The sequence below is a fragment of the Eublepharis macularius genome, chromosome 5 (genome assembly GCF_028583425.1).
Source record: "Eublepharis macularius isolate TG4126 chromosome 5, MPM_Emac_v1.0, whole genome shotgun sequence".
NCBI classification, from domain to species: Eukaryota; Metazoa; Chordata; class Lepidosauria; order Squamata; family Eublepharidae; genus Eublepharis; species Eublepharis macularius.
In genome coordinates this window covers 32,779,984-32,803,681 of record NC_072794.1, presented here as the reverse complement: position 1 = coordinate 32,803,681, position 23,698 = coordinate 32,779,984, and the positions used below count along the sequence as shown (strand labels likewise).

At 42.8% G+C, this 23,698-nt stretch overlaps 1 protein-coding gene across 1 annotated transcript in view; it reads left to right on the top strand.

Annotated features, from left to right (window-relative positions):
• The first annotated feature begins 8,887 nt into the window (after positions 1-8,887).
• NIBAN1 (niban apoptosis regulator 1) overlaps positions 8,888-23,698 on the top strand; it is an 82,853-nt gene continuing 68,042 nt past the window's right edge. The window contains exon 1 of the mRNA XM_054981330.1: positions 8,888-9,051. Coding sequence (XP_054837305.1) covers positions 8,997-9,051 — 55 coding nt within the window. The 5' untranslated portion in view covers positions 8,888-8,996. The remainder of the gene's footprint in view (positions 9,052-23,698) is intronic.

The window sequence follows — 23,698 nt, the reverse complement described above, 5'->3', positions numbered from 1 at the left end:
ACAGGCTGAATATTGTCAATTTGCTGATAAAAAAGAGGAACTTCTTAGATATAGACAGGTACTCAGAATTTTTCCTACTGCTATCACTTTTTGAGAGAATGTAGCTAAGAGAGGAGATAACCCTTCAGAAAGTCATAGAGGTGGTAATCAGAGTAGATCAAATTGTTTATCTAAGATGGAAACAAAGACTTACAGTTTGGGCATACAAAGTTAAAAATAGCTAAGGGTGTACTGCTTAGATTAATGGAGAATATATATTTGTTTTAGATAGAGGAATCTAATAGAAGTAAGGGAAAGGGGACAAAGGGTCGGAAAGCTGTTGGAAGTCAACAAAAGGGGGGGAAAGGGAGGGGGTTAGAGATGAAAATTGGGGAAAATTGAATGTAAATGTAAAAATAATGGATTCTAACCCAATAAAAAAATTTTTTTTCAAAAAAAAGAGTAGATCAAAGCCCAGATGAGGGAGCAAAGACAACTGAAGTATGATTTATAGGACGTAACCTCTGCTCTGCAAAACAGTGACAGCCATTTTCTGCTCTGCAGAAACAGTGGCAGCCATTTTCAAAGTCACTTGTTTGGGACCAGTTAAATCAGCAGAAAGCAAAATCCAGAAAAAGAAGCCCAATCATTTGAGAAGTGTGCTACAGCAACTCCTGTCTGCATTAGAGATGGGCACGAACCGAAATATTAACCAAAATTAAGCATTAACCAGGCCGGTTCTTGGTTCGCGAACCAGCGGTTTATCAGATCCCATTTCTGATGAACCGCCATGAACTTTAGGCTTGTTTGTTTGGTTCATTTTTTGGTTCATCATTGCAGACAGCCTGGTGCCAATCAATCAGTTTCCTAGGCAACAGGGGATGGACTTCCTGCAGACCTTCTGCTGACCCGGAAGTAAATTTCCGCTGGCCCGGAAGTGAACTTCTGCTGGTCCGGAAGTGATGGTTTTCTGACCTGGATGTGACGTTTTCACGAACCAAACAAACCAGTTTGCGAACCATGGGAAGGTTCGTGAAAGTTCGAGATTCGTGAAATTTGACGAATCACAAACCACGTGGTTCAGTGTTTTTCCGGTTTGTGCCCATCTGTAGTCGGCATGCACACGATGTGGAAAAGCTTATGACATCAGATGTGTTTGCCATGCTGGAGGAACACAGCGTAGGATATCCCAGAATATTTTGCTCTTATGTAATGTTCCCATAATGGTGCAACAAGTTGCCATGGTAACATATGTCCATTTAGTCTTAGGCTCTGTATTTTGTAAAGACACAGACCCTCCTTCCTTGTTGGAGGACAATTAACTTTAAAATAGATTCTGGATCTGATATCACTGTTATTTCAGAATAGGTCCTACAAAGCATTCCAGAACCTTCTTCATTTATGTAACGCAGAGTCTGCTTTACACAGCTATCATCATCATCATCATCATCATCATCATCATCAATTATATTTATATACCGCCCTCCCCGCAAGCGGGCTCAGGGCAGATTACAACAAAAGATAAAAAATACAAGATAAAATCACAATAAATTAACACAGCTTTCTAATAAAACACCTGCTCACTGTATAAAAACCATATAACATCTGATGGAGGTGGAGGTGCGGCTTAACCGTGCATGGTCGCTCATATATGGGGGGTAGATGGTTAATACCCCCTACAGACATAGAGACTGGGAGAGAGGCTCATTTGGTGGTTTCCAGTACTATCCACAGAAGCTCCAAAGGGAAGCAGCAGCCATGTTATCACAAAGCCTGACAACACAAGTAACAACTTAGAGAAGGATGTTAAAACTTTTGTTCATGTCATATATGTTTCTATACCAGCATAGGAACAGAGGCTGCATCAGATCCAAACAAAGATCCAGAACTCCAAAAAGTCTTGCATTATATCAGGTCAGGATGTCTGAAGTACTTGGAATAGTACTTTAGAACAGATTCACACATCTTGTGCTGTCCATGTGCAACTGAGAGAAGTGGAAAGCGTATCAGCACAGGGAAACCATATTACCATGCCAGAATCTGTGAGGAAAGAATCTCTGTTCCAGCAGGATCCACAAGGTCCTCGAGCCAAGTAGATGTATGGTCGTCTGGCACTGGGAATGATATCAAGAACAAAATCTTATCCTGTGATTACTGCAGAATAAATCAACAAAATGTAATTATCTTTAAACGACTACACACTATCACTGCGCTGCATCTTGGAGAAGGGCTAACAGCTAGCTTGGACACTGACACTATTTAGTTGCTGTGAACCATTATTGTAGGTATATTGCTAATAGGAAGATAAATCAAAACACCTATTCCTATTCTGAACTGATGTGATTTGAAAAAGATGGCAATTTCAGATTACCAGGCTAAAAGAGGTTATGAGTCTGTCTATAACTGAAACCACTTAGGGCCAATTCACACATTTAAAAATCCTCATGTTCCCCCATGTGAATGTATGGGCTGGGGGTTCTGTGATTGGTTCTTAATTCCCAGGCATACAGAGGACCAGTTTGGATTGGGACTGCAGTGCACGGGAAGACATGGCTGAAGCCCCAGAACTGTTTTCCCAACCTGAAATGGTCCTGTAGAGTCACTGTTTGCACCAGTGGGCAAACAGTGGTTCTTCAGGGCTGTTTTGGATTGTGAAAACAGCATGGGAAAGGCTACCCCCCCTCACTTCATGCTGTTGACTGCATCCATGTGGCTCACGTGGGGGACATGAGGACTTTATACCATGTGACTTTATACCATCAGTAGCCTGGAGACAGAATTTATATTCCACTTGATGGAGAAAAGACATGGCAGATTCCAAGTACTGTACTTGAATACATCTTTCTATTTCTGATGGTCTCGCTACATGAGACATTTCAGTGCGTGTTAGTCTAGTGTAAGGAGACACAATGTTAGCCAGGAGGCATAGTGGAGATCACTCCTCAGAGGGTTCATTAATTTAATCTTCGCCTCCCTGAAGGCTCTGTCAATTTCACCTCTCTAGTCTAAAACTGTGTGGGATCACAACCAGAAGGTAGCGAGGAATGGAAATGGGCTGGAGCAGCCTTCCAGAGCCGGGCTTGGACCTTTAGAGGTTATAGTGAGCTGAAGTTTCTGGCATTTCATAGACCTTTCACACAGCTCCAGTGTATAGCAAAGCCTTTGCCCTGACACTGGCTCTGTCTTTTTAAAACTACCCTTTCTAGCTACCGCTGTTTCTCCCTACATGCGTTCTTAACATGTCAGATGTCTTTTAAAACAAAAAGAGGCAGATATGTGGATAGTTGTTGTAACACCTTTCAGTCACTAGGTGGCACTGCAACTAGCTATAGAATGGGTGGAGCTGGGAGTGTATGAATTGGTAAGGATGCCCATTAAAGGACTTGCCGGAGTTAAAGCTGAAGAAAATGATGCTGGGAGAGCTTTGGGAAAGGATGGGCTGCAATCAACAGCCATGGATTTTTACAAATTTCTTTTACAGATTACTTTGCCCTATGCCCAGTCCTGAAATATAAAACGTAGGAAGAAACTTTGCAAATGTGTTGCCCAGAAGGAATATAGCCTGAAGGGAAAACATTTATTTATTTATTTATTTATTTATTTATTTATTTATTTATTTATTTATTTATTTATTTATTTATTTATTTATAGTCCGCCTTTCTCACTGGGACTCAAGGCGGATTGCGTAGTGTGAGATTATTACAATCAGTAGCAAGGACATTTCCATACAGTGTCAAGGACATTTCCATAAACAATGCCATAGGATAAATTAATACAAGTTTACAAAGACATAGCATTAGCAAGGATCCGATAGAGAGTTAAAGAATTGCTGAAACAGAACATAATCAGTTCTAGGACTGACATTAGACAACATGAAGCACAGGTAGTATATAGGAGTACATGTTTAAAGCAACAGTTAATATGCAAGGCAACGTAGTGTGAAGTCTATGGTCCTTAACTCATTAATGAAGCATCTGAGACCCCCTTCCTACAATGCCACCCTCCTATCTGAGTAAAAATCCTTTTTGAATAATTCAGTTTTGCGTCGTTTGTGGAAAGCCAAGACAGTGGGGGCTCTCTTGACCTCCTCGGGCAGGCTATTCCACGGGGTAGGGGCCACCACAGAGAAAGCCCGTGTACTGACTGCTGTTGATTTCCCCCATATACAGGCTGGCACCTGCAAGAGACCTTGTTCGGGTAAGTGAAGCTGCCATGGAGGGACAACATACTTATTTACTCCATTCAAGTTTTAGGTGCGGGATCAGACTCCTACAAATGGTGCAGGTCCTGACAATCGGAAGCTTGTTAATTGTGAGGGCAAAAGAGGCAGAAGGATCTGCCTCAGCCGGATATCCTTGCCCTGTATAAAGTGGCTGGATTGGGAACAAAGCGGTTTTATGGGCTGGCTTATTTGAATCAGTACTGCAGGACATATTCCAGTCTCAGATAACAATTGTGGCAGGGATAAGCGCTGAAGCTTGGGCCAAAGGATGATTCAGATGAACTGGAAAACTGGCTCTAAAGGAAAAAAAGTAGGAGGCTTTCAAAAAATTTGCTGAAATCTATTTTAAGGGAACATTCACTGGATTTTCATGGAAGTGCCCACAGGCAGTGCTTTTTCTCTATTTAAAAGAAGTGCCAGTACTTGTTATGTTCGTTGCCTTGGGGGTCCAAGCCTGCTGGCCAAATGAGGTGTCAGTAGTGCAGAACGAGGTGCCAGTGCTGTGTACTGGCATGTACCCCCAGAGCTCATGTGCCCCCAGGAAAAAAAAGCCCTACACCTAGGCATCCTGTTACACGCAGCAGGAATCAACCTAGACGTAGTATTCAACTCAGCTGATGAACGCATGCTGTTTTGTGCTTGGTGGTGCTTTTGAAATTAAGTTTATATGACAACTTCCCTACAGTAATGAGGGTTTGGGATCCTTGGGATGACTAAAAATAAGTGACTTACAGTGCAAAAGTAAGCAATGACTCCAGGCTAAGCTCACGGAAATCAATGGGCTCAGACTGAGGTAACTCTTCTTAGGATTGCACTGCTACAAAAGACCGTAGGTACTAAGATCCATCTCTTCCTTCCTTCCTTCCACTTTGTCTGACATGCTTTATTTACTTATCAGTTAAAGGTAAAGGTAGTCCCCTGTGCAAGCACCAACTCATTACTGACCCATGGGGGGATGTCGCATCACGTTTTCTTGGCAGACTTTTTTTACGGGGTGGTTTGCCATTGCCTTCCCCAGTCATCTACACTTTACCCCCAGGAAACCAGGTACTCATTTTACCAACCTCGGAAGGATGGAAGGCTGAGTCAACCTTGAGCTGGCTACCCGAATCCAGCTTCCGCCAAGATCGAACTCAGGTCATGAGCAGAGCTTGGACTGCAGTACTGCAGCTTACCGCTCTGTGCCACAGGGCTCCTATCAGTTACTAGGCTCAATTCAAGATATTGGCTATCACATTCAAAGCTCTTCATAGCCTTGGTCCAGCCTAACTAGTGGACTGTCTCACTCCCTATGTTCCTCCACGGCAGCTTCACTCATGGAAACAGGGTCTCTTGCATGTGCCACCCTGAACTTGGGCAAAATCAACAGATATCTGTACATGCGCTTTCTCTGCAGTCGCACCCACCTTATGGTATGGCTTTCTACAAACAACAACAAACTGAAATATTCATAAGGGCTTTCTTAATCAGATAAGAGGGCTGTACCATAAGGAGGTAGTCTCAAAGAGATGCTGCACTAAAGAGATAGGGACTATAGACTTCACTACTATGTGCTACTATGTACTATCTGTTGCTTTAAATGTGTGCTACCATATACTGTCTGTTGTTTTAAGTATGATCCTGCGGGGTAGTTCTATGTTGTTTAATGTATCTGTTTTAGAATTGCTCTGTTCCAGCATATCTTCAAATCTGTATTGGATTTCTGCTGATGTTATGTCTTCACAAATTTGCATTTATATACCCCATTGCATTAGTTATTGAAATGACTTTGAAATTGACTATACTAATCCCACACTATGTAATCTGCCTTGAGTCTCGGTGAGACAGGTGGACTATAAATAAATAAATAAATAAATAAATAAATAAATAAATAAATTTGTGGTGGCAAAAAATAACTGGTCGCTAGACACTGCAACAAATAATTGAATTGTAGGGGAAATGTGGAATCATGTTGGGTAGTACAAAAGATGGATGTAACAGGAAGAAAATGCCTAAAGAGTATTCTTGAGAATGCAGCACTGATAGTTGCAATTTAGAATTCCTAACCATATCAGGAAAACTCATAATCTTAGATGTTTGCTATGTGTGCAGACTGGTTAAAGAAATCCAGGTGTGGAAAAACCTTTATTGAAGTTTGTGAGGAGCAGGAAAAGCTGGAAGAATTTTTCTTACAGCCTCACAATGTGTGTGTTATTTTGGAGCTCTTCTAGTAGCATCCATGACCTAGGGGGTGGGACAATGGAGTTCAGTGAAAAAATGAACATTGTCTTTTTGTGTTGCTAATGGTGATGGGTTGCATTGCAAACATATTAGTCAAAGGGAAAATGTATTGTGATGGGGAAATGACATGGTAATCTGTAAACTAGCTAGAGGTTAATCATCTTCTTGTATGTTTTTTATTCCATTCTCTTATGTGTGCCTTATCTGCATAACATTTCAGTTTTAAAACAACAGCAAAAGGGCTTATGACAAAGACAAAAATAAACACGAAAACTGAAGAATTAAGACAGAGTATCTCACAAAGTAAGTTATGCAAATAAAACAATAGAGTATACAACTATTGCTGAGTAAAGCATACAGAACACAACACTAAGCATATATCCAGTAAAAAATTTTTGTTTCTTCTAGTTTTACGTTGTCATTTTTAATAATCATTCAACAATGTCGACTCAAAAAGAATGTGCCTTGAACCAGATCTAACAATATCAGGACTTTAATTGACATGGCTATTTTTTTCAATGAATGTGTTGGATTGTGAGTAATTTTCATACCTTGTATATGAAAAGTCAGTTTCTCCATCCATGTGTCATCTCAAACTGTATTTTACCAGGATTCATCACTAAGCCTTGCAGTTGTTTTCAATTTTCTAGCATTTTCTAATATTACAATAGAGATTATAGAAAACAAGATTTTCATGCAACAGCTTTTTCCTTTTCCTTTGAAAAATCCCTAATGATAGACATGGATCCGGGATGACTTTCTTTCTAATTACTGTACTGATTTCCCCATAGATCTGTGCAAAATTAGATAACCACCACAAGGAAAGGTCATCCAGTGGTTTATGAGGATTCCTCCATGTCCTAGAGTCTCTCTACACAAGACATCTTATATCAAGTGAAAGATCTTACACTTGTTCTCCCATGGTGGATACACATGCACTGCTAGGGAGACAGAGTACACTTGAATATAAGACCACACAGAAAGTAAGTCACTTGAGCGTCCCCATATGAGATGTCTTGTGTACAAAGATTTTTGGCTTGGTGCTTTACTGGTGACGTCCTGTATCCCTGTGTCTCTTGGTCTGACACCCACGGTCCTAGCCTTGACACTGGGGAAGGCATGACTCGAACACAAGCTCTTCCTGTTACATAGGGCCAAGCTAGAAGTGACGAATTACACTTGAATGGCAAGTGAACAGACTCGCATGTATTCCTCCCTGTTCACTTGCACTCCACTTGCGCTGTGGAGCGCAAGTGAACAGGGAGGAGTACATGCGATTCTGTTCACTTGCCATTCAAGTATAATTTGTCACTTCTAGCTTGGCCCATATTTGCAGTTCGGTGGGTCCAAGGTCTAGAAAGGTTGTCAGTCTTATTAATATCCCATTTGCCTCCTCACTGGGAACCCAAAGCAGTCTTCACCTGCTCGGTTTTATCCTCACAACAATCCTGTGAGGTAGGTAGGTTAGGCAGCTGAGAGCGTGCGACTGGCTCAAGATGTGAGCTTTCAGGGGGTTTCAAATACGGTTGCCAACCTCCAGGTGGTGGACGGCGATCTCCTGGAATTACAACTGATCTCCAGGCGACAGAGATCAGTTCCTCTGGAGAAAACATCTGCTTCAGAGGATGGACTCTATGAAATCCCATCCTTGCTCCCTCCCCAAGTTCTGCCATCCCCAGGAACGTCCCACAAACAGCCAAGAATTTCCTAAGCCAGAGCTTGACCTTCTCGTATCTTAGCGTGATGTCCTAACCACTACACCACACTGGTTCTGTACCTGATACCAGTTTGACCATAATTAGCTCCTAATTTGCTATTAAAAAATATCCACGTGCCTTTTTGGTACACGTTGGACGTGAAGTTGCTCCCTTAGCTAAAGACTGTGACTTTTTTTCGGGGTGGTGGTGGTCAGGGCTGTCAAAAGCCAGCAAAGACCAAAATCGTCAATGGAGCTGAAGACAGATGTTAAAGATAGAACAGAAATATTGAAATAGAAGTGAAAATCAGAAATATATAAGACAAATCCATACAGATACGTGAACTATATGATTTGAATGATTTTAGGTTTATGTTAGAATGTATATGTCTGTGTTTTATGTAGTTAAATGCAGAAGTATATGATAGTAGATGTATGTTTGATACGATTCTATGATTATACTTTTGAGTTTATAAACTGAAATAAAACTTAGATCAGTAAAAAATAGCCGGCAACGTCACTCTCTGGCGCTCCAGACGCAACCGAACGAAACGCGGCGGTGGGCCCCTCGGGTCCCTGGCGGCAGGACAAGCCGGAGCCTCCCGCGGTGGGCGAGGGCTCGCCTGGCGCAGCTCCGGCCGAGGACCTTCCCGCCCGCCTGCCCCGCCGCCAGGGCGAAGGCAGAAGGAGGCGCCTGCGAAGGCGGCGCCCCGGGGCGGAGGAAGTCCTGCGAAGCAGAGAGAGGCGCGCGGGCTCGAGGCAGGGTGCCGGGCCGAGGCGGGGCGCGTGTGGCCAGGAGGAGTCGCCGGGGGAGCCCCGACGCCGCAGCGCCTTTCTCCCGCTCGGGGGTCCGCCTTCGTCGCCTCCAGCTCCCGCGCCATGGGCGCCTCAGGCTCGAGTTTGCTGGACGAGAGCAAGTGCGCCTACATCCGAGGTGCGTGCGGGGCAGGGGCGGCGGGAGGCTGTTTCCATGAAGCGGGGACGCGGCGTCGAGGGGAGCTTTGCAACGGGCCATGCACTTTGCAAAGGCTTCCTCCCAAGCGCCGGGCTTGCCGCGCGAAGCTTTGCAGACGTCGCCTGCGAAGCGCGGCGCTTGTCGCGGGGCGGGAAGTTTTGCAAACGTTTCTTTGCAGAAAAGTCTCGTTTTCTGTTTGGCCCTGGGGATCACTGTCAAGGTTGCAATGCCTGCGCTGCCTCTGATGGGCAGACCGGGCTCCCGGCGTGTGTTTCTTACACACACACAACCGTCCGCTTGGTGGCCGAGTCTGACAGACGGACCCGTTTATGCACAACCCGTAGAAGCTCCCGGGAGAAGAAGCCTCGCCAAGGCCGGGCAGCCGCGCATAAGAAGGCGGCGTTCCTATGCAGGCGCGTTTCGCGGTTGAGATGCAACCGCTTGCCAAAATGCTTGTATCTCGAGCAAGACATCTCGTGTAGTGAAATATCTTATGCTTATCATCTACAGTGTTTGTCCCATATATGCCACCACAGCACTGTAAGTTCAGACTTTATGGGCGAGGCTGTAGTGCAGTGTTAGAGTATGTCTGCTTACACGGGCTTTTTCTTTGGTGGCCCCTACGCTATGGACCGGCCTGCCTGAGGATGTCAGGAGAGCCTCCGCTCTCCTGGCTTTACACAAACAATGCAAACCTGAATTATTCAAAAAGGCTTTTTACTCAGACCAGAGAGCAGTATTGTAGGGAGAGGGTCTCAGATGCATTGCTAATGAGTTAGAGACCATAAACTTCACCACTATGTTGCCTTACATATTATCTGTTGCTTTAAATATGTACTCCAATATACTATTTGTGCTTCATATTGTCTAATGTCAGTCCTAGAGCTGATTATATTTCAGCAGTTCTTCAACTCTGTATTGGGTCCTTGCTAATGCTGTCTGTGTAAACTTGTATCTGTGTAAACAATGTTTATGGAAATGTCCTTGACACTGTATGGAAATATCCTTATAATAATAATAATAACATTCAATTTATATACCACCCTTCAGGATGACTTAACACCCACTCAGAGCGGTTTACAAAGTATGCCATTATTATCTCCACAACAAACACCCTGTGAGGTGGGTGGGGCTGAAAGAGCTCCAGGGAGCTGTGACTGACCCAAGGTCACCCAGCTGGCTTCAAATGGAAGAGTGAGGAATCAACCCCGGTTCTCCAGATTAGAGTCCCATGCTCTTAACCACTACACCAAACTAGCTCTCTGTACTATATGGAAATGTCCTTGCTACTGATTGTACTAATCTCACACTATGTAATCCTCACTGAGTCTCAGTGAGAATGGCAGACTATAAATGACATATAAATAAATAAAATAAAATCTATTTGGCATGGAGAAGGTTCTGATTTTCCGTTTCAGATGATTAGGTAATAGGTGATATGAAAACCAAAGAAACTGGAATTCAGCAGCTAGTCAGAATAGAAAATACTGACCTTCGTAACTGGAATTCAACAGCTAGTCAGAATAGAAAACTGACCTTCGTAGAACAATGGTTTGACCCACTCAAGTGACTCAACCATCTTACACTTATCTCCCATTGTGGATACGCATGTATTGCTAGGGAGACAGAGTACACTTGAATATAAGACCGCACAGAAAGTAAGTCACTTGAGCATCCCCTGTGTAAAATGTCTTAGTGCAACTTTTAAGGAAATGTGGCGGCATTTGGGCTGCAGGGCCCTTTGATGCCCAAGGATGGATAAACCGCGGGAACAAACAAGTGTGAGCCTTTGCTTTTACTCAGAAGCAAGTCCTATGTAGTTCAGTAGGATTTGATTGTTTGCCAGGGTGCAGAAGATAAGACGGAATGAGTTTGCGTTGACTTAGATTTAGCTGGGGAGTGGAGGGAACTGTAACCGAGAAGTGTGCATTAGGGGAAAGGGATGGGCAGGAGAGTGGAAAGAGAGATGCTGCTGATCAGGCGCAGTTTACAAAAAGGAAAGGAATTGAGGCAAAGATCTAAGAACAGGCTGGCAGGGAATTCTAAGCCTTGGTGGTGGATGTGGCGCTTACCTGCTATAATCATCTCTGGCAAGCAACTTGTATCTCCTTGAGTGAATATAGCCGGCTGTTGCTTAATCCTGTAACACCGTTTTCCCAGTGCTACACGAGACATTCTGAAGGAAACTTTAAAAAGAGGATACATTTCAAATTAATTTATTTTACATGCTGCCAATCAAGTCCACAAACGGATCCTGGCAAAACTACTGAGTACATGCAAGGCAGCATCAATGAAATCAGTTCAGATAACATGAAGCAGACACCAGTGCCTGCTTCATGTTATTTGAATAATAAATTCAATTGAATAGTTAACAGCTCAAGCCTTCCTCATTACATATGTCCTAATCTGCTTTCTAAGAAGAGGCCAGACTGTGAGCTAAGTGGGCTTTTATGAACAGGGCACTCCGTTGAACTGTTCTTACTGCTGAGAAAACCCCTGTACTTGGCTAATTTCTGGAAGGGCTGTAGTGTGCCAGTATTGTGGAGTAGTTAGAGTGTCAGCCTGAGATCTGAGTTCAAATTCCCACTCCCCTTGTAAGCTTACTGGGTGACCTTGGATCAGTCCCTCTCCCTTTTAGCCTAACCTACCGCATATGGTTTTGTGAGGATGAAATGGCCAGAGGAGAACCCTGACCTCATTCGAGGATGATTACTTGACACAAGGTCTCTGTGGAAGGACTCGGAGTTTGTGGGCTTGAATTTGGGAGGAGACGCTTCTTTATTATTTCAGTATTTCACTGCTTTCACAATGCTGAGAGGCACCAAGTGCTTTACAATCTTGACTTCAGTGTCCATCTCAATAATCCTCAACCAATCCCGGTTGATGACAGACCAGTGAGATTCATGGCTGAAATAAGAATTTGATCCCTTATCAGACAAAGGCTTGATTCTTGTGTTACCTGTGTGGTAGCGTGCAGTCACCCTGGGAGCTACCACGAAGGCTTCATTGCTCCTGGAGTCAATTGAAGCCAAATTGGGTTTGTCTAAAAGCAGCCTTTTCCCAATCCTGTTGTCAAACCCTTCTCTTTCTCAGTTAAAATTAAGTATTCCTAAAAGTAGATAAAAAGTTACGTTGGACCTTTCAAAATTCAGAATAGAAAACAAAATCCATGAGAGAGCCAGTTTGGTGTAGTGGTTAAGAGCGCAGGACTCTAATCTGGAGAGCCGGGTTTGATTCCCCACTCCTCCACTTGAAGCCAGCTGGGTGACCTTGGGCTAGTCACATCTCTCTGGAGCTCTCTCAGCCCCACCCACCTCACAGGGTGTTTGTTGTGGAGATAATAATAACATACTTTGTAAACCGCTCTGAGTGGGCATTAAGTTGCCCTGAAGGGTGGTATATAAATCAAATGTTGTTGTTGTTATTGTTGTTGTTTTTAATACTTTTTTTATTAGGAACAATCTAATATTATGCACAATGTGCAGTGTATCATCAGAAGAAAAGAAACCAAACCGTTGTATTCTAATAATGATATTGTCTCTAGATTTAAGATTACCTTCCACTACCAAGGTCTGAAAATCAACAGGAGAAGGATACTGTAACAAAAATGGCATTCTTTCAGTTGCACTTCTGATCAATTATATTTCATAATTCAGCCCAGCAAGTAAAGTAAATGGCTTCCTTCCAAAAGACACAATAATGTTCTGGAGAGGGAGAGAGGATGTGTTTAGATATTTACACCCTTCTTTTCTCCCCATTGGAGACCAGTTTCCAATCCAATTCTGAGGGCATAACCTAATGTGGCAGCAGTCATGGAGCCAGTTTGGTGTAGTGGAGCTAAGCTACAAGTGACGCCTGACACAGGTTGGACACTTGTCAGCTTCCCTCAAGTTTTGATGGGAAATGTAGGCACCCTGGTCTTGCAGCTGTAATGGAGAGCCAAGCTGTAAAACCAGGACGCCTTCATTTCCCATCAAAACTTGAGGGAAGCTGACAAGTGTCCAACCTGTGTCAGGTGTCACTTGTACCTTGGCTCGTGGTTAAGAGCGTCAGGACTCTGATCTGGAGAACCAGGTTTGATCTCCCACTTCGCCACTTGAAGCTCTTTCACCCTCTCCCACTTCACAGGGTGATTGTTGTGGGGATAATAATAACATATTTTGTAAACTGCCCCGAGTGGGCGTTAAGTTGTACTGAAGGACGGTATATAAATCAAATGTTGTTGTTGTTGTTGTTGTTAATCCCTACCTTTCTAATAATAAAAAAGGCAGCTTCCTAATGCACAGGTTTTTAAATTTTAAAGCCATTTTCTCCGTGTGATGTGTTGGGGGGCACAAATATGTATTTTCAAGTGGACACATTGGCTGAGAGCCAGTGTTGTGAGTTCAGAGTGGGACAGCATAATGCCAGATCATGCATTGCTTTTAGTTAAACATTACAAGGAAGAGGGGGAAAGAGATCTAGATGGTACCTCTTACAAGAGATTCAAAGATACGTATCATGTGAGGCTTTGACAGGATTTTAATTGCTAGCTTTTTACCTGTTGGGTCAGTCAGGTGTGTAAAAATGCATCCTGAATGTCACTCTAACCTTCGTTGGAGTGAATTAATGCAGTGTAGATGCCTTTTATCCTGCATGAATGAGTGAAACTGCACCTGCCAAAATTCTTCTGTTAAAAGTACTGGACCCTTGTTGTCTTCCTGCCTTTAGGTCAGGGCTGTGAGTTGTTTTTCCTAAAAACTCAGACAAAACAGCGCTACGATAATCTGGATTCTGCAGAAAGAGCAACTGATTTGCTTATCCTGTTGGAATTCGACATATTTTCCCAATTTCTTATTTTGCAGAGTTCTGCCACTTTACTTGATTGCATAATTTATACCTCTTCTGCTAGTGATCTGCAAACACGAGCTTCACAAGTGTGGTGTAGTGATTGGAGACAGCGTGGTATTCTGGCTAGAACAGTGTTTGCTAGCTAGGGTTCCGCGAAACCCTTTGGTTCAGCAAGACATCATTGGACGTTCTACAAGAAACTGTGGAATAAAGATGAATTTTGAAATACTGTGAATAATTTCAAATATCCCTCAAAATATCACGGTTATTAAAGTTATGTAAGCCAATTTATGTATAGATAATAGCTCTTTTACGCATTTTCTTGGCAAGAATTTAGCAAATCAACAGTAACTGAATTGCGTTCCCCACCATCAACTTTTTCTGGCCTCTAAACGCTTTCCTAGGTAGGGGTTCTTTGGGATTTGAAAAATTTAGGGGCTCCTCCATGGAATAAAAGTTGGGAAATGCTGGGGCCTTTTCTGCGCAGGCGATTCACTCCTCTCATTTTGATTGTTTTGAGCGAATCAGATTTGTTTGGGCTGCCTACCTTTTTGCACACCTTTGTCCACACTACCATGAAATAAAGAGGGTTATGTGGGGAAGTGTGGCATCACTGTCCGTGTCCCTGGAGCCATCACATCACCACCATAATGCTGTTGTGATTACTTTTTAAAAAACTTTCCTAATACATGCCAGCCATGCTCTGAACAGACATATTTGCTTAAAATTTATGACCCTCCCACTGTGGGCCAAACCAGAAAACCCTGCCTGGGTTGACCCAGAGTTTGGAGGCAGAGGTCAGTTCTAGAGGGTCAAACTGACACAATGTAATAACACCATCTTCACAGAGTTATAAAATCATTAAGTTTACTTCCAAAAAAAGGCACGTCTTGAGGAGGGGGATGAAGGGACAAGGGGGAAGGAGGAGCTGAGAGGAGGATGGAGAGACCAATCAGCAAGAAGTGGCTGGGAGGGGGCAGAACAGAGGGTGGAGGGGAAAATCGAAAGGAAAATTCTGTGTGATTGAAAATCACACCTAATATGAGAGTGCAGGTGATGTGGTTATTATTGAATACAAATGATTCTGTTACTCTTTCTGTGGCAAAATACATAGGGGCAATAATTAAACACCAGAGAAATGACATTAAGTAAGGTTCTTCCCATTTTAATTTCTGCTTAAGGCAATAGCCGCCTGAGCAGTGATTGATTGATTGATGATTGATTGATTGATTGATTGATAGATAGATAGATAGATAGATAGATAGATAGATAGATAAAAACTGCATTGAGAAAAACATCAGAGAATAAGTGCATGCAACAGATTCAAAGAGAAACCTTAAACCGCTGCATTGAAATCTGAAGGGCGAGTTAAGTATGTGGAATTCAGAAGGAAATCCAAAGTGGTATGAGGCCAGAACTGGTGAAAATCATCCATGAGTTAGAGTGTTGGACTAAAATCTGTGAGACTCCGGTTCAAATCCCCCCCTCTTCCATGAAAGCTTGCTGGGTGACTTTGGGCAGTGTAACCTGCCTTGCATGGTTGTTGAGAGGATAAAATGCAGAAGGGGAGAACAATGTTATAAGCCACTTTGGGTCCCCATTGGAGAGAAAAGTGGGCTATAAATATCTAAAATAAGATTTGGATCCAGTAGCACCTTAAAGACCAACTAGATTTCCAAGGTATGAGCTTTCGAGAGTCAAAGTTCCCTTTGTCAGATCTGAAAACTAGTTGGCCTTTAAGATGGTACTGGAACCAAATCTTATTCTTCTACTGCACACCAACATAGCAACGCACCTGAAACTTGCTGGAACTGAGCAGTTTTTCTGACTCATGCGGTTTCATTTGCAAGCGCATTTTAGCAATTGTAAGGGCTAGGAATTTGCTTTTTTAAGTAGAAGAACGGAAGCAGTGATTTGCAGGAAGCTGACTTTTGTAGCCAGTGCCACATTCTACATTTTGTTTGTCCGGTACAGAATTATGAAATCCTGTCCGTAGTCTACCTTGAGTCTTATCAAGAAAGGTGAACAATAAACAAAGCAAATAAATAAATAATAAAATGAATGTCACTGGGACTTAGACAATATGTAAAGTTGTTAGTGATGAGATACTACCCATAGCTAACATTGTAAAATTTAAAAGCCTTGGAATTCAGGGTATTATGGCATTCGGAGTATTACGTCTAGGGTTGCTGAATTGTTACACAGAAATGGTATCTGTTGCTTTCAAACTTTTGCGGCTCTGAGAAGAGCCCTTTGCGCCTCCTGACCCTCTGGACCTGTTGACCATCTACTGCACACACCCATGTGGAAGCTGTGGAGATTCAAAAGAGAGGCAACATCACCCCCAAATTAAACTAAGTGGCATAAGAGTCCAATGCAGGAGATGGAAGAGGTAGGATGCAGTTTCAGAAGGATACAAGGGAAAGATGCACAAAATGAAATCTAGATAATACATGCTGCTGATTATCTTGCCCTGCAGTAAAGGCTTTATGTTGCATCATGCCAGCAAGATTACAAAGCTGATCCTTGTCAAACCAGTTGAAGAAAATGTCAATGACTTGGATCTAGCCACGGGGTGTGAACTCTGCTTGCAGCTCCATATCAACAAAGGCCAGCACTTTGAAAGATCAGGTATTTCAGGTAATCCCAAACACTGTAGTCTTAACGGGGAGAGGTAACCAGCTTTTCTAAATAGCTAAGTGCCCGATCTTTGGTTTGTTTGCTCAGAACTCAGTCCTACAAATTCAGTAGAACTTCCTCTTAAGCACGTGCATAGGTTTGCAATCAAACCGGAATCAGTGTGTTTCATGGTCTGCTTGTACATTATTTAGTTATTTCACCTCTCTTTTCTCCCCAGTAGGGATCCACAGCAGCTTATGGCATCATTTTCCCCTCTTCCATTTTCTGTTGACTTTTTATCTTGTGAGACTGAATGCTTTTGACTGGCCCAAGGCCACTCAGCAAGCATCCATGGCAGAGTAGGGATTCGAACCTGAATCTCCCAGATCCTAGTCCAACACACTAACAGCTACACCACAGTGGGGTACAGCTGGTTGTACAGAAGCAAGTTCAGAATTGTCACCAAGTCTCCCATCAAGCCTCCTTTTCAAGATAGATGTTTTCTTCCTTTCCCCACTTCTGGCCTCACAACCCTCCTGTGAGAGAATTTGCGACTGCTCTTTTTTGGGCCTGACCCACAGTTAGTAATCGCTGAGGGCCAAACTCTACGTTTGTGTTTTTAAAGAGTCTGATTTTGGTTCCCTGCTGGATCAGCTGTGGGGAATGGATTTTTAAAAACAGAGAGTCCAAATGGGCTCAAACACCACCGCGGGGAGGGGGAATGACTTCCCCCAAGCCATTTCCCTGTGTGGAAACAGTGCTGGGGAGGGGTTATTTACCTGTTTTTGCAGCTGAGCAATAGCTTCTATGTGGGAAAATAGCTTGGGGGAGGGATATAGGAGCCCTTCCTCTCCCCTCACCCCATGAGGGCATTCCATGTTTGAATTCTCCTTTATTTTTTTTTAAAAGCTATTTTCCATAGCTGCCATGTGGCTGTGGGGAGCCCATCTTAGGTCCAGGGAAGCTAAATCCATCATTTAAAAAATACAAATGTGTCATTTGACCTTGACATAAAGTTCTGTCAGAAAGTGAAAAGCCCACTCTGCCATGGAAGTTTGCTTGGTGACATCTGGTCAGTTCCTGTCTTTCAGTGTAACCTACCTCACAGGGTTGTTGTGAGGGTAAAATAGAGAAAAGGAGAACATTGTAAATCATTATGGGTTCCCACTGGGGTATAAATCGAGTAAGTAAATACATTTTATAGTGTAAGCATGACGTCCGTACTCTGAAGGTCGTAGAATCTGTTTTAAAATCTCACTGGCAAGGAGGAGGAAGGAAAAAATAAGGTTTGTACAAATACTGTGAGTCAATGCAATTGCATGAACAATTTCGGCATTATTCTGGAACTGAGCGCAGGATGAGGAAGTTTTTGTGGAAGTAGAGTTTTGACATAAAGACAAAAACACACCTCCCCTTCAAGCAAGTTCAGAAGCAGTTGAATAGACGGGGGCTTGAAAGAGAACTCTGAGTAAGCGACTCGGTAAGCGATAGCAAGAGTCTTGGACAAAGATTTAGCAAAACCATTTGGCAGGGAAAGACCCTTTGGAGATACACTGATAAGCACAAGTTTCAGATTAGATGCAAAACTAAAAACTATGTTTGCACCAACATGTTTACGGCTGAAAGTCAGGCTACCCCTGTCTGTTCTGGCATTGCTTATGTACAACAGGAGTTAGGCTACCCAAGGCTGAAAGTCTGCGAGATACTTCTGTTCAGCACGCATTCCCTGTCTGAAAACGAGAGTGCTGCTCAGGCAGGATTCTTTGTTAAAAGTTTGTTAAAAGTTTTCAGAGATAGTTGAAAGGGTACAGCCAAGATGGGGACACGGTGGGGGTTAGAAATGACAGATTTTTAAAAGATGTCCATCTACTAACTTGCTTTCTGAGAGTTAAGGAGAATTCACATAACTGATGCTTTTCACTTTCTGACAGAATTTTATGTTAGAGCCCAACTACTTATTTGTGTTTTTAAAGAGTAGGCTCCAGTTTTCCTGGGCCCAACTCGGGTTCCTTGCAGTCACACAGCAGCTGCAGGGAACGGCTTTTAAAAAATAATGGAGAGCCCAAATGGTCTGCTGCTGGCAGAGGGGACTAGTCAGACACTCTAAGCACTACTCTACGCTGTCTCTCAAAAATGATACACACATTAATGATACATTGCAGATTTTTTATTTATAAAAGCCAGCTTCCTAGATTCCCTCACACTCCGGTGGCACACTCTTGTGTAGCCAAAAAACAGAACCCAGAATGAAGCTTTATGGATGTGGTTGCTAACAGACTCAGGGAAATGTCTGGTTCCTTTAATAGAGGCTTAAGATGTGGAAATGAGCAGAGGAAGCTTTTCATGGCACAGTAGTGAATAACATCCCATTAACCATTTCCTAAACGAACAGGACATTTTTTACTTTAGGTAGTTGACAATCCCATGTGCAGGGAGAGACAAGCTTGATTATCACTGTCTGGGATCACTGTCGTCACTAGAGATAGAGTGCCTATTTTAACTTCACCCCAGTGATGTTCTTGGGTGCACCCCTTTTTCCAATTTAAGTGATTGGTTACCTCTCAAATGAACAAAGAAAGCTACCTTCTAATGAATCAGACCTTTGGCCTATCTCAGTCAGTACCGTCTACCCTAACTGGCACCATCTCTCTGGTGTCTGATTCCGTACACGTTGGATAATGCACTTTCAATGCACTTTTATCAATCGCTTGAGGTGGATTTTTTGTTCCGCACACAAAAAAATGCGTTCCAAATGATCTATAAAGAGGATTGGAAGTGCATTATCCAACGTGTGCGGAATCAGCCTCAGACAGGGTCTTTCACATCACCTGCTGCCAGATCCTTTTAACTGGAGATACCCAGTATTAAACCTTGAATTTTCTGCTAGCAAAGCAGATGTTTCACCATGACTTTGTGATGTTACTCACTGATACATAGAGTCTCTGTACATGAGACAAATTACACGAAGATGCTCAAGTGAAGGGAAATGCAATGTTAGTCGGGAAGGGTAGTTCACCTCTATAGAGCCACAAGGATCTGTCTTTTAAAACTCAGTTTCCCGGCTAACATTTCGTCGCCTTCACTTGAGTGTCCTTGTGTAATTCGTCTCATGTAGAGAGACTCTTTGAGTACCAGCACCATTTGGGGCACTCTCCAAAGTCCTGAGAGAGGAATTGGTGGAGATCAATATACGAGTACAAGTTCCTTTTTTAAAAAACAAACAAACGAAAAGAACCGTATTCCACTGCTGATCCACAGCTTCACAGTGGAAGGTAAAACACTGCAGTTGAAGGAGATGCCGTACATGTCTTCACCCTTCATACATGTTGGATGATCTCATTTTCCAGGATTCCCAGGAAGTGAAATTTTGGTATGTCTGTATGCAGAACACAGAGATGGGACTGAACTTCTTCATGGGTCTTTTGTAACACAAAGCCTTCCATCCTGTCATATCTCTGCCATCATGAAAATGGGTATTTTGCTAATGAGATGGGGACTTTCCTTTTTTTTTTGAACTCCTCCTTCTGCAATGGACAACTTAACTAATTTCCAAAAAGGAACATTTTTGCATGTCACATTTGTATTTGGAAGAGTATCCTTTCTGTAGAAGCCCTGTAATATGGACCTATACTTTATTGTGGTTTAAGCACTTGAAACCACATAACCATGAATTGTAACACCAAATATAAAATGTTTAGGTAGGTGAGAAACAATTGTCTGTTGATGTATTGTCTGTTGCTTTGGAGACAGTTTCTGATCACTGTTTAAAGCTTGTACCCAAATTCTTCTCTTGGAAGTGGTTAGCTTCATTCTTAATATTCTTCCTTTGCTGAATGTGAACTCTCTCTCTCTTGCTCTTTCATAGTACAGCCCTAAACAGTCCTAAACTTCTGAATTCATTGAGGTTGTGGGTTTAGAAGGGAGCAACTCTGTTTAGGGCGGTACTGTTCAGTTAGATCTGATGCCCCATAAGGAGGATTTTCAGTAGAGTGGGTTTTGAATCTAATTTAAAAGTGCAGGATTACAGAATCACAATTCTCCTCTGTTTTCATGAGCTGTACGTAGGACCTAATGTATGATGTGGCTCAGCTCTGACATCTCCTCTTAATACCAGGGATTACTCTTTGAATGTAAGAAGTGCAAATAAATTAAAGCGTCTCTGTTCAGATGCAGAGGGCAGTTCTCTCACCGCTGAGCAATTCATGAGAGGGAGGAAGAGGGTTCTGAATCGGGCGTGATGATTCCAGATCTAATGACTCCCAGTGTCTCTTATTGTTGAAGTGAAGCACTGAAGCCACATCTGAGATGATTATTTTAATGCAGGCAGCATGTGCAAGGGAATGCAAAGTAGAGTTACAGGGTCTGAAGGAAGAGATTTATGTCAAAAGGATCGTACCGTTCCTGCACTTTGCTTTATTAAATATAGATCTGAATTAGGTGTGCTCATAATATTTAATGGGTGTAACACCAAACAGGCAGAAGAACAATTTAGGGTGGTACACCCAATGTACTAACATCCCAGGTCAAAATTAACAAAAAGGTTGAATGTCTGGAAAAACAACTTTGGAAATTAGCTCTAATGACTTCAGAAGAATGGGGTAGAGTCCTTGTAGTGTGAGACGTGTCATGAAGAAGAAGAAGAAGAAGAAGAAGAACCTTGTTCCTTCCATGCATCTCCAATGAAACAATCTCAAGCAGAAGATCTTAGGAAAGGCCTTTTTTATTTTGAGAACTGCTGCTGGTCAGAGTAGATAACACTGAGTTAGATGCCCTGGCTCTTTAGAATACAGATTATGTGTGAGGGAGCAAAGGGTTAGGGTTTGCGAGACTCCTTTCTGTTAATTTTTGCTACACGTTTTATTTTGGGGTCCCTGTCTGTGTTGTCATACAGCCTCATGACACCAAAGTAGTGGTATCTTTAAAAAAGGTTTAGCATCGGGATTGCTAAACTTCTGCACCTTCTGGGGCCATCCTGTTGTCCAAACAGCACATTAATGTCCAAAAGTCTTCTTTGCCTCCCTACCCAACCTCATGCTAGAGCTTTGTGGGACCGACGTTTAGCTATATCTGAATTCAAACGAGGTCTGTAAGTTCTGTTGCAGGAGTAGGCCTTTGAGCTCTGCTGCTGCCTTAAGTCCTTGATGTCAGTTGCAGGCAGAAGGTGCAGTTCATCTTTCAGACAACAACAGAACGCTAGCTAATATTCTCAGTTAGTCCAAAGGCTTCTAGTTGCCTATCAGTGGCTGGAATAGACCTTCAAGTCCCCTTCTGTACACACGATTCCCGGTTGCCGAAGCAAGATTCTAGTTACATCATTTGAACTTTCTGATTTAAGCTCTGGAATTCCTCATGAGTGATTAGGCTATATTCTAAAGAGAGTCCAGTAGCACCTTTAAGACTAACCAACTTTATTGTAGCATAAGCTTTCGAGAATCACAGTCCTCTTCGTCAGATGCATGGAGGGCAAGAAGAAACTGGTCAGATATAGAGGAGGAGAGGGGAGGACGGAGTAGATGCAAACAGCTCCTGATATGGAGATCAGTTTGCTTCTGTTAAGGAAATCAGTTACTTTTGATAATGAGATAACTATTCATAGTCCCTATTCAGTCCCAGCTTGACAGAGTCAAATTTACATATGAATTCCAATTCAGCAGCTTCCCTTTGGATTTTGTTTTTTTAAAGGTTTCTGTTGAACTACAGTGACCTTTAAGTCTTTGGTGGAATGTCCTGGTAGATTGAAGTGTTCTCCCACTGGTTTCTGGACGTTGCCATTTCTAATGTCAGATTTGTGTCCATTTATTCTTTTGCGTAGAGGTTGGCTGGATTGTCCAATGTACAGAGCAGAAGGACATTGTTGGCACATGAGGGCATATATCACATTGGAGGATGAGCAGCTGTAAGAGCCAGAGACAGTGTAGTTGATGCCATTGGGTCCTGTAATTGTATTCCTTGGGTAGATATAAGGGCAGAGCTGGCATCTGGGTCTGTTGCAGGGCCTGGTACCTGTGCTGGTAACTCTGCTAGCCGATTCATGATTGTAAGTGAGAAATCATTTATTCTGTAAGTAGTACTGAGTGGCAGAGTTAAGGGTCAGATATGCTTGGGCATGACCAGGGTGTTGCATGCAAAATTCAAAGAGAAGTGAAAAACAACATTTTCCTTACAAGTGAAACTGCAAGCAAAGTTGTTTCCTTGCCATGGTTAAAATTGAAATGGGCCGCAAAAAAGCTCACAGAATTGTTTTGTGGGAGAGATGCAGCCTAAAAGTCCCCAAGATGTCAATCCCTGGCTTAAACCAGTGCCAAAATCCTGTCCATCTGTTGCCACAATTACATCCAAATTTGCCTGAGGACTTGCGGAGTCAGTTACACATTATTGGAAAATATCGCTAGTCTTTGGGTTTACTGTGAACATTGGGGCTCCAGCACATATCAGGAGCTCTCTCGACTGCATTCACTGCCATGAAATGGGCAGTTCTGCTTTATCTATTTGAACAGTTTATCCTCACAAGATAAACTGAGACTCAAGGCTGCTCACACCGGTAACAAGAAGTTGCAGTAAAAATTCGCACATGCATAGCTGCCTTACCTCTTCTAGTGAATTGGAATGGCCCTCACATTCAAGTGTCTAATGTGCATCAGAATGTGCATACGCAGCTCTAGATTTGGTGCATTGAGCTTTATCTGCTTATCAAAATGGGACCTGTACCGTGACCATTTAAACATTACGACAGTGGAGTATAATTATATTGAGGGGCTTCCAAGAGGGATTTACTAAGTATTTTTGCCTGCTTCAGTTCACACCCTGAGCCTAACACATTCTGTAGAAAAGAATAACAGGTTTCAGTTGAACTGTCTTCCTTAGAATGGGGTGATCCAGGTTTTTTGCTTAGTCTTGCCCAGTTTTCCTCCTTATTACAGCCCTCATCCCATATTGCTTTTGTTTATGCAGATGTTATAAACTCCGTAGCCTGTTAGGCCGATCAAAGGAGACTTCCTTCTTTTTCACTGGTGGAAACACTGGTTGAATTCAGCTAGGGTTGCCAGGTCCACCCGCTCCAGCAATCCGCAGGAGGGGTGGGGGGAGGTTGTGTACCTCATTTGCTTGTGCTCCATGGCGCTGGCTGATGACATCACCTGGTGTGACCTGGATTTGACGGCATCGCACCAGGTCTGGT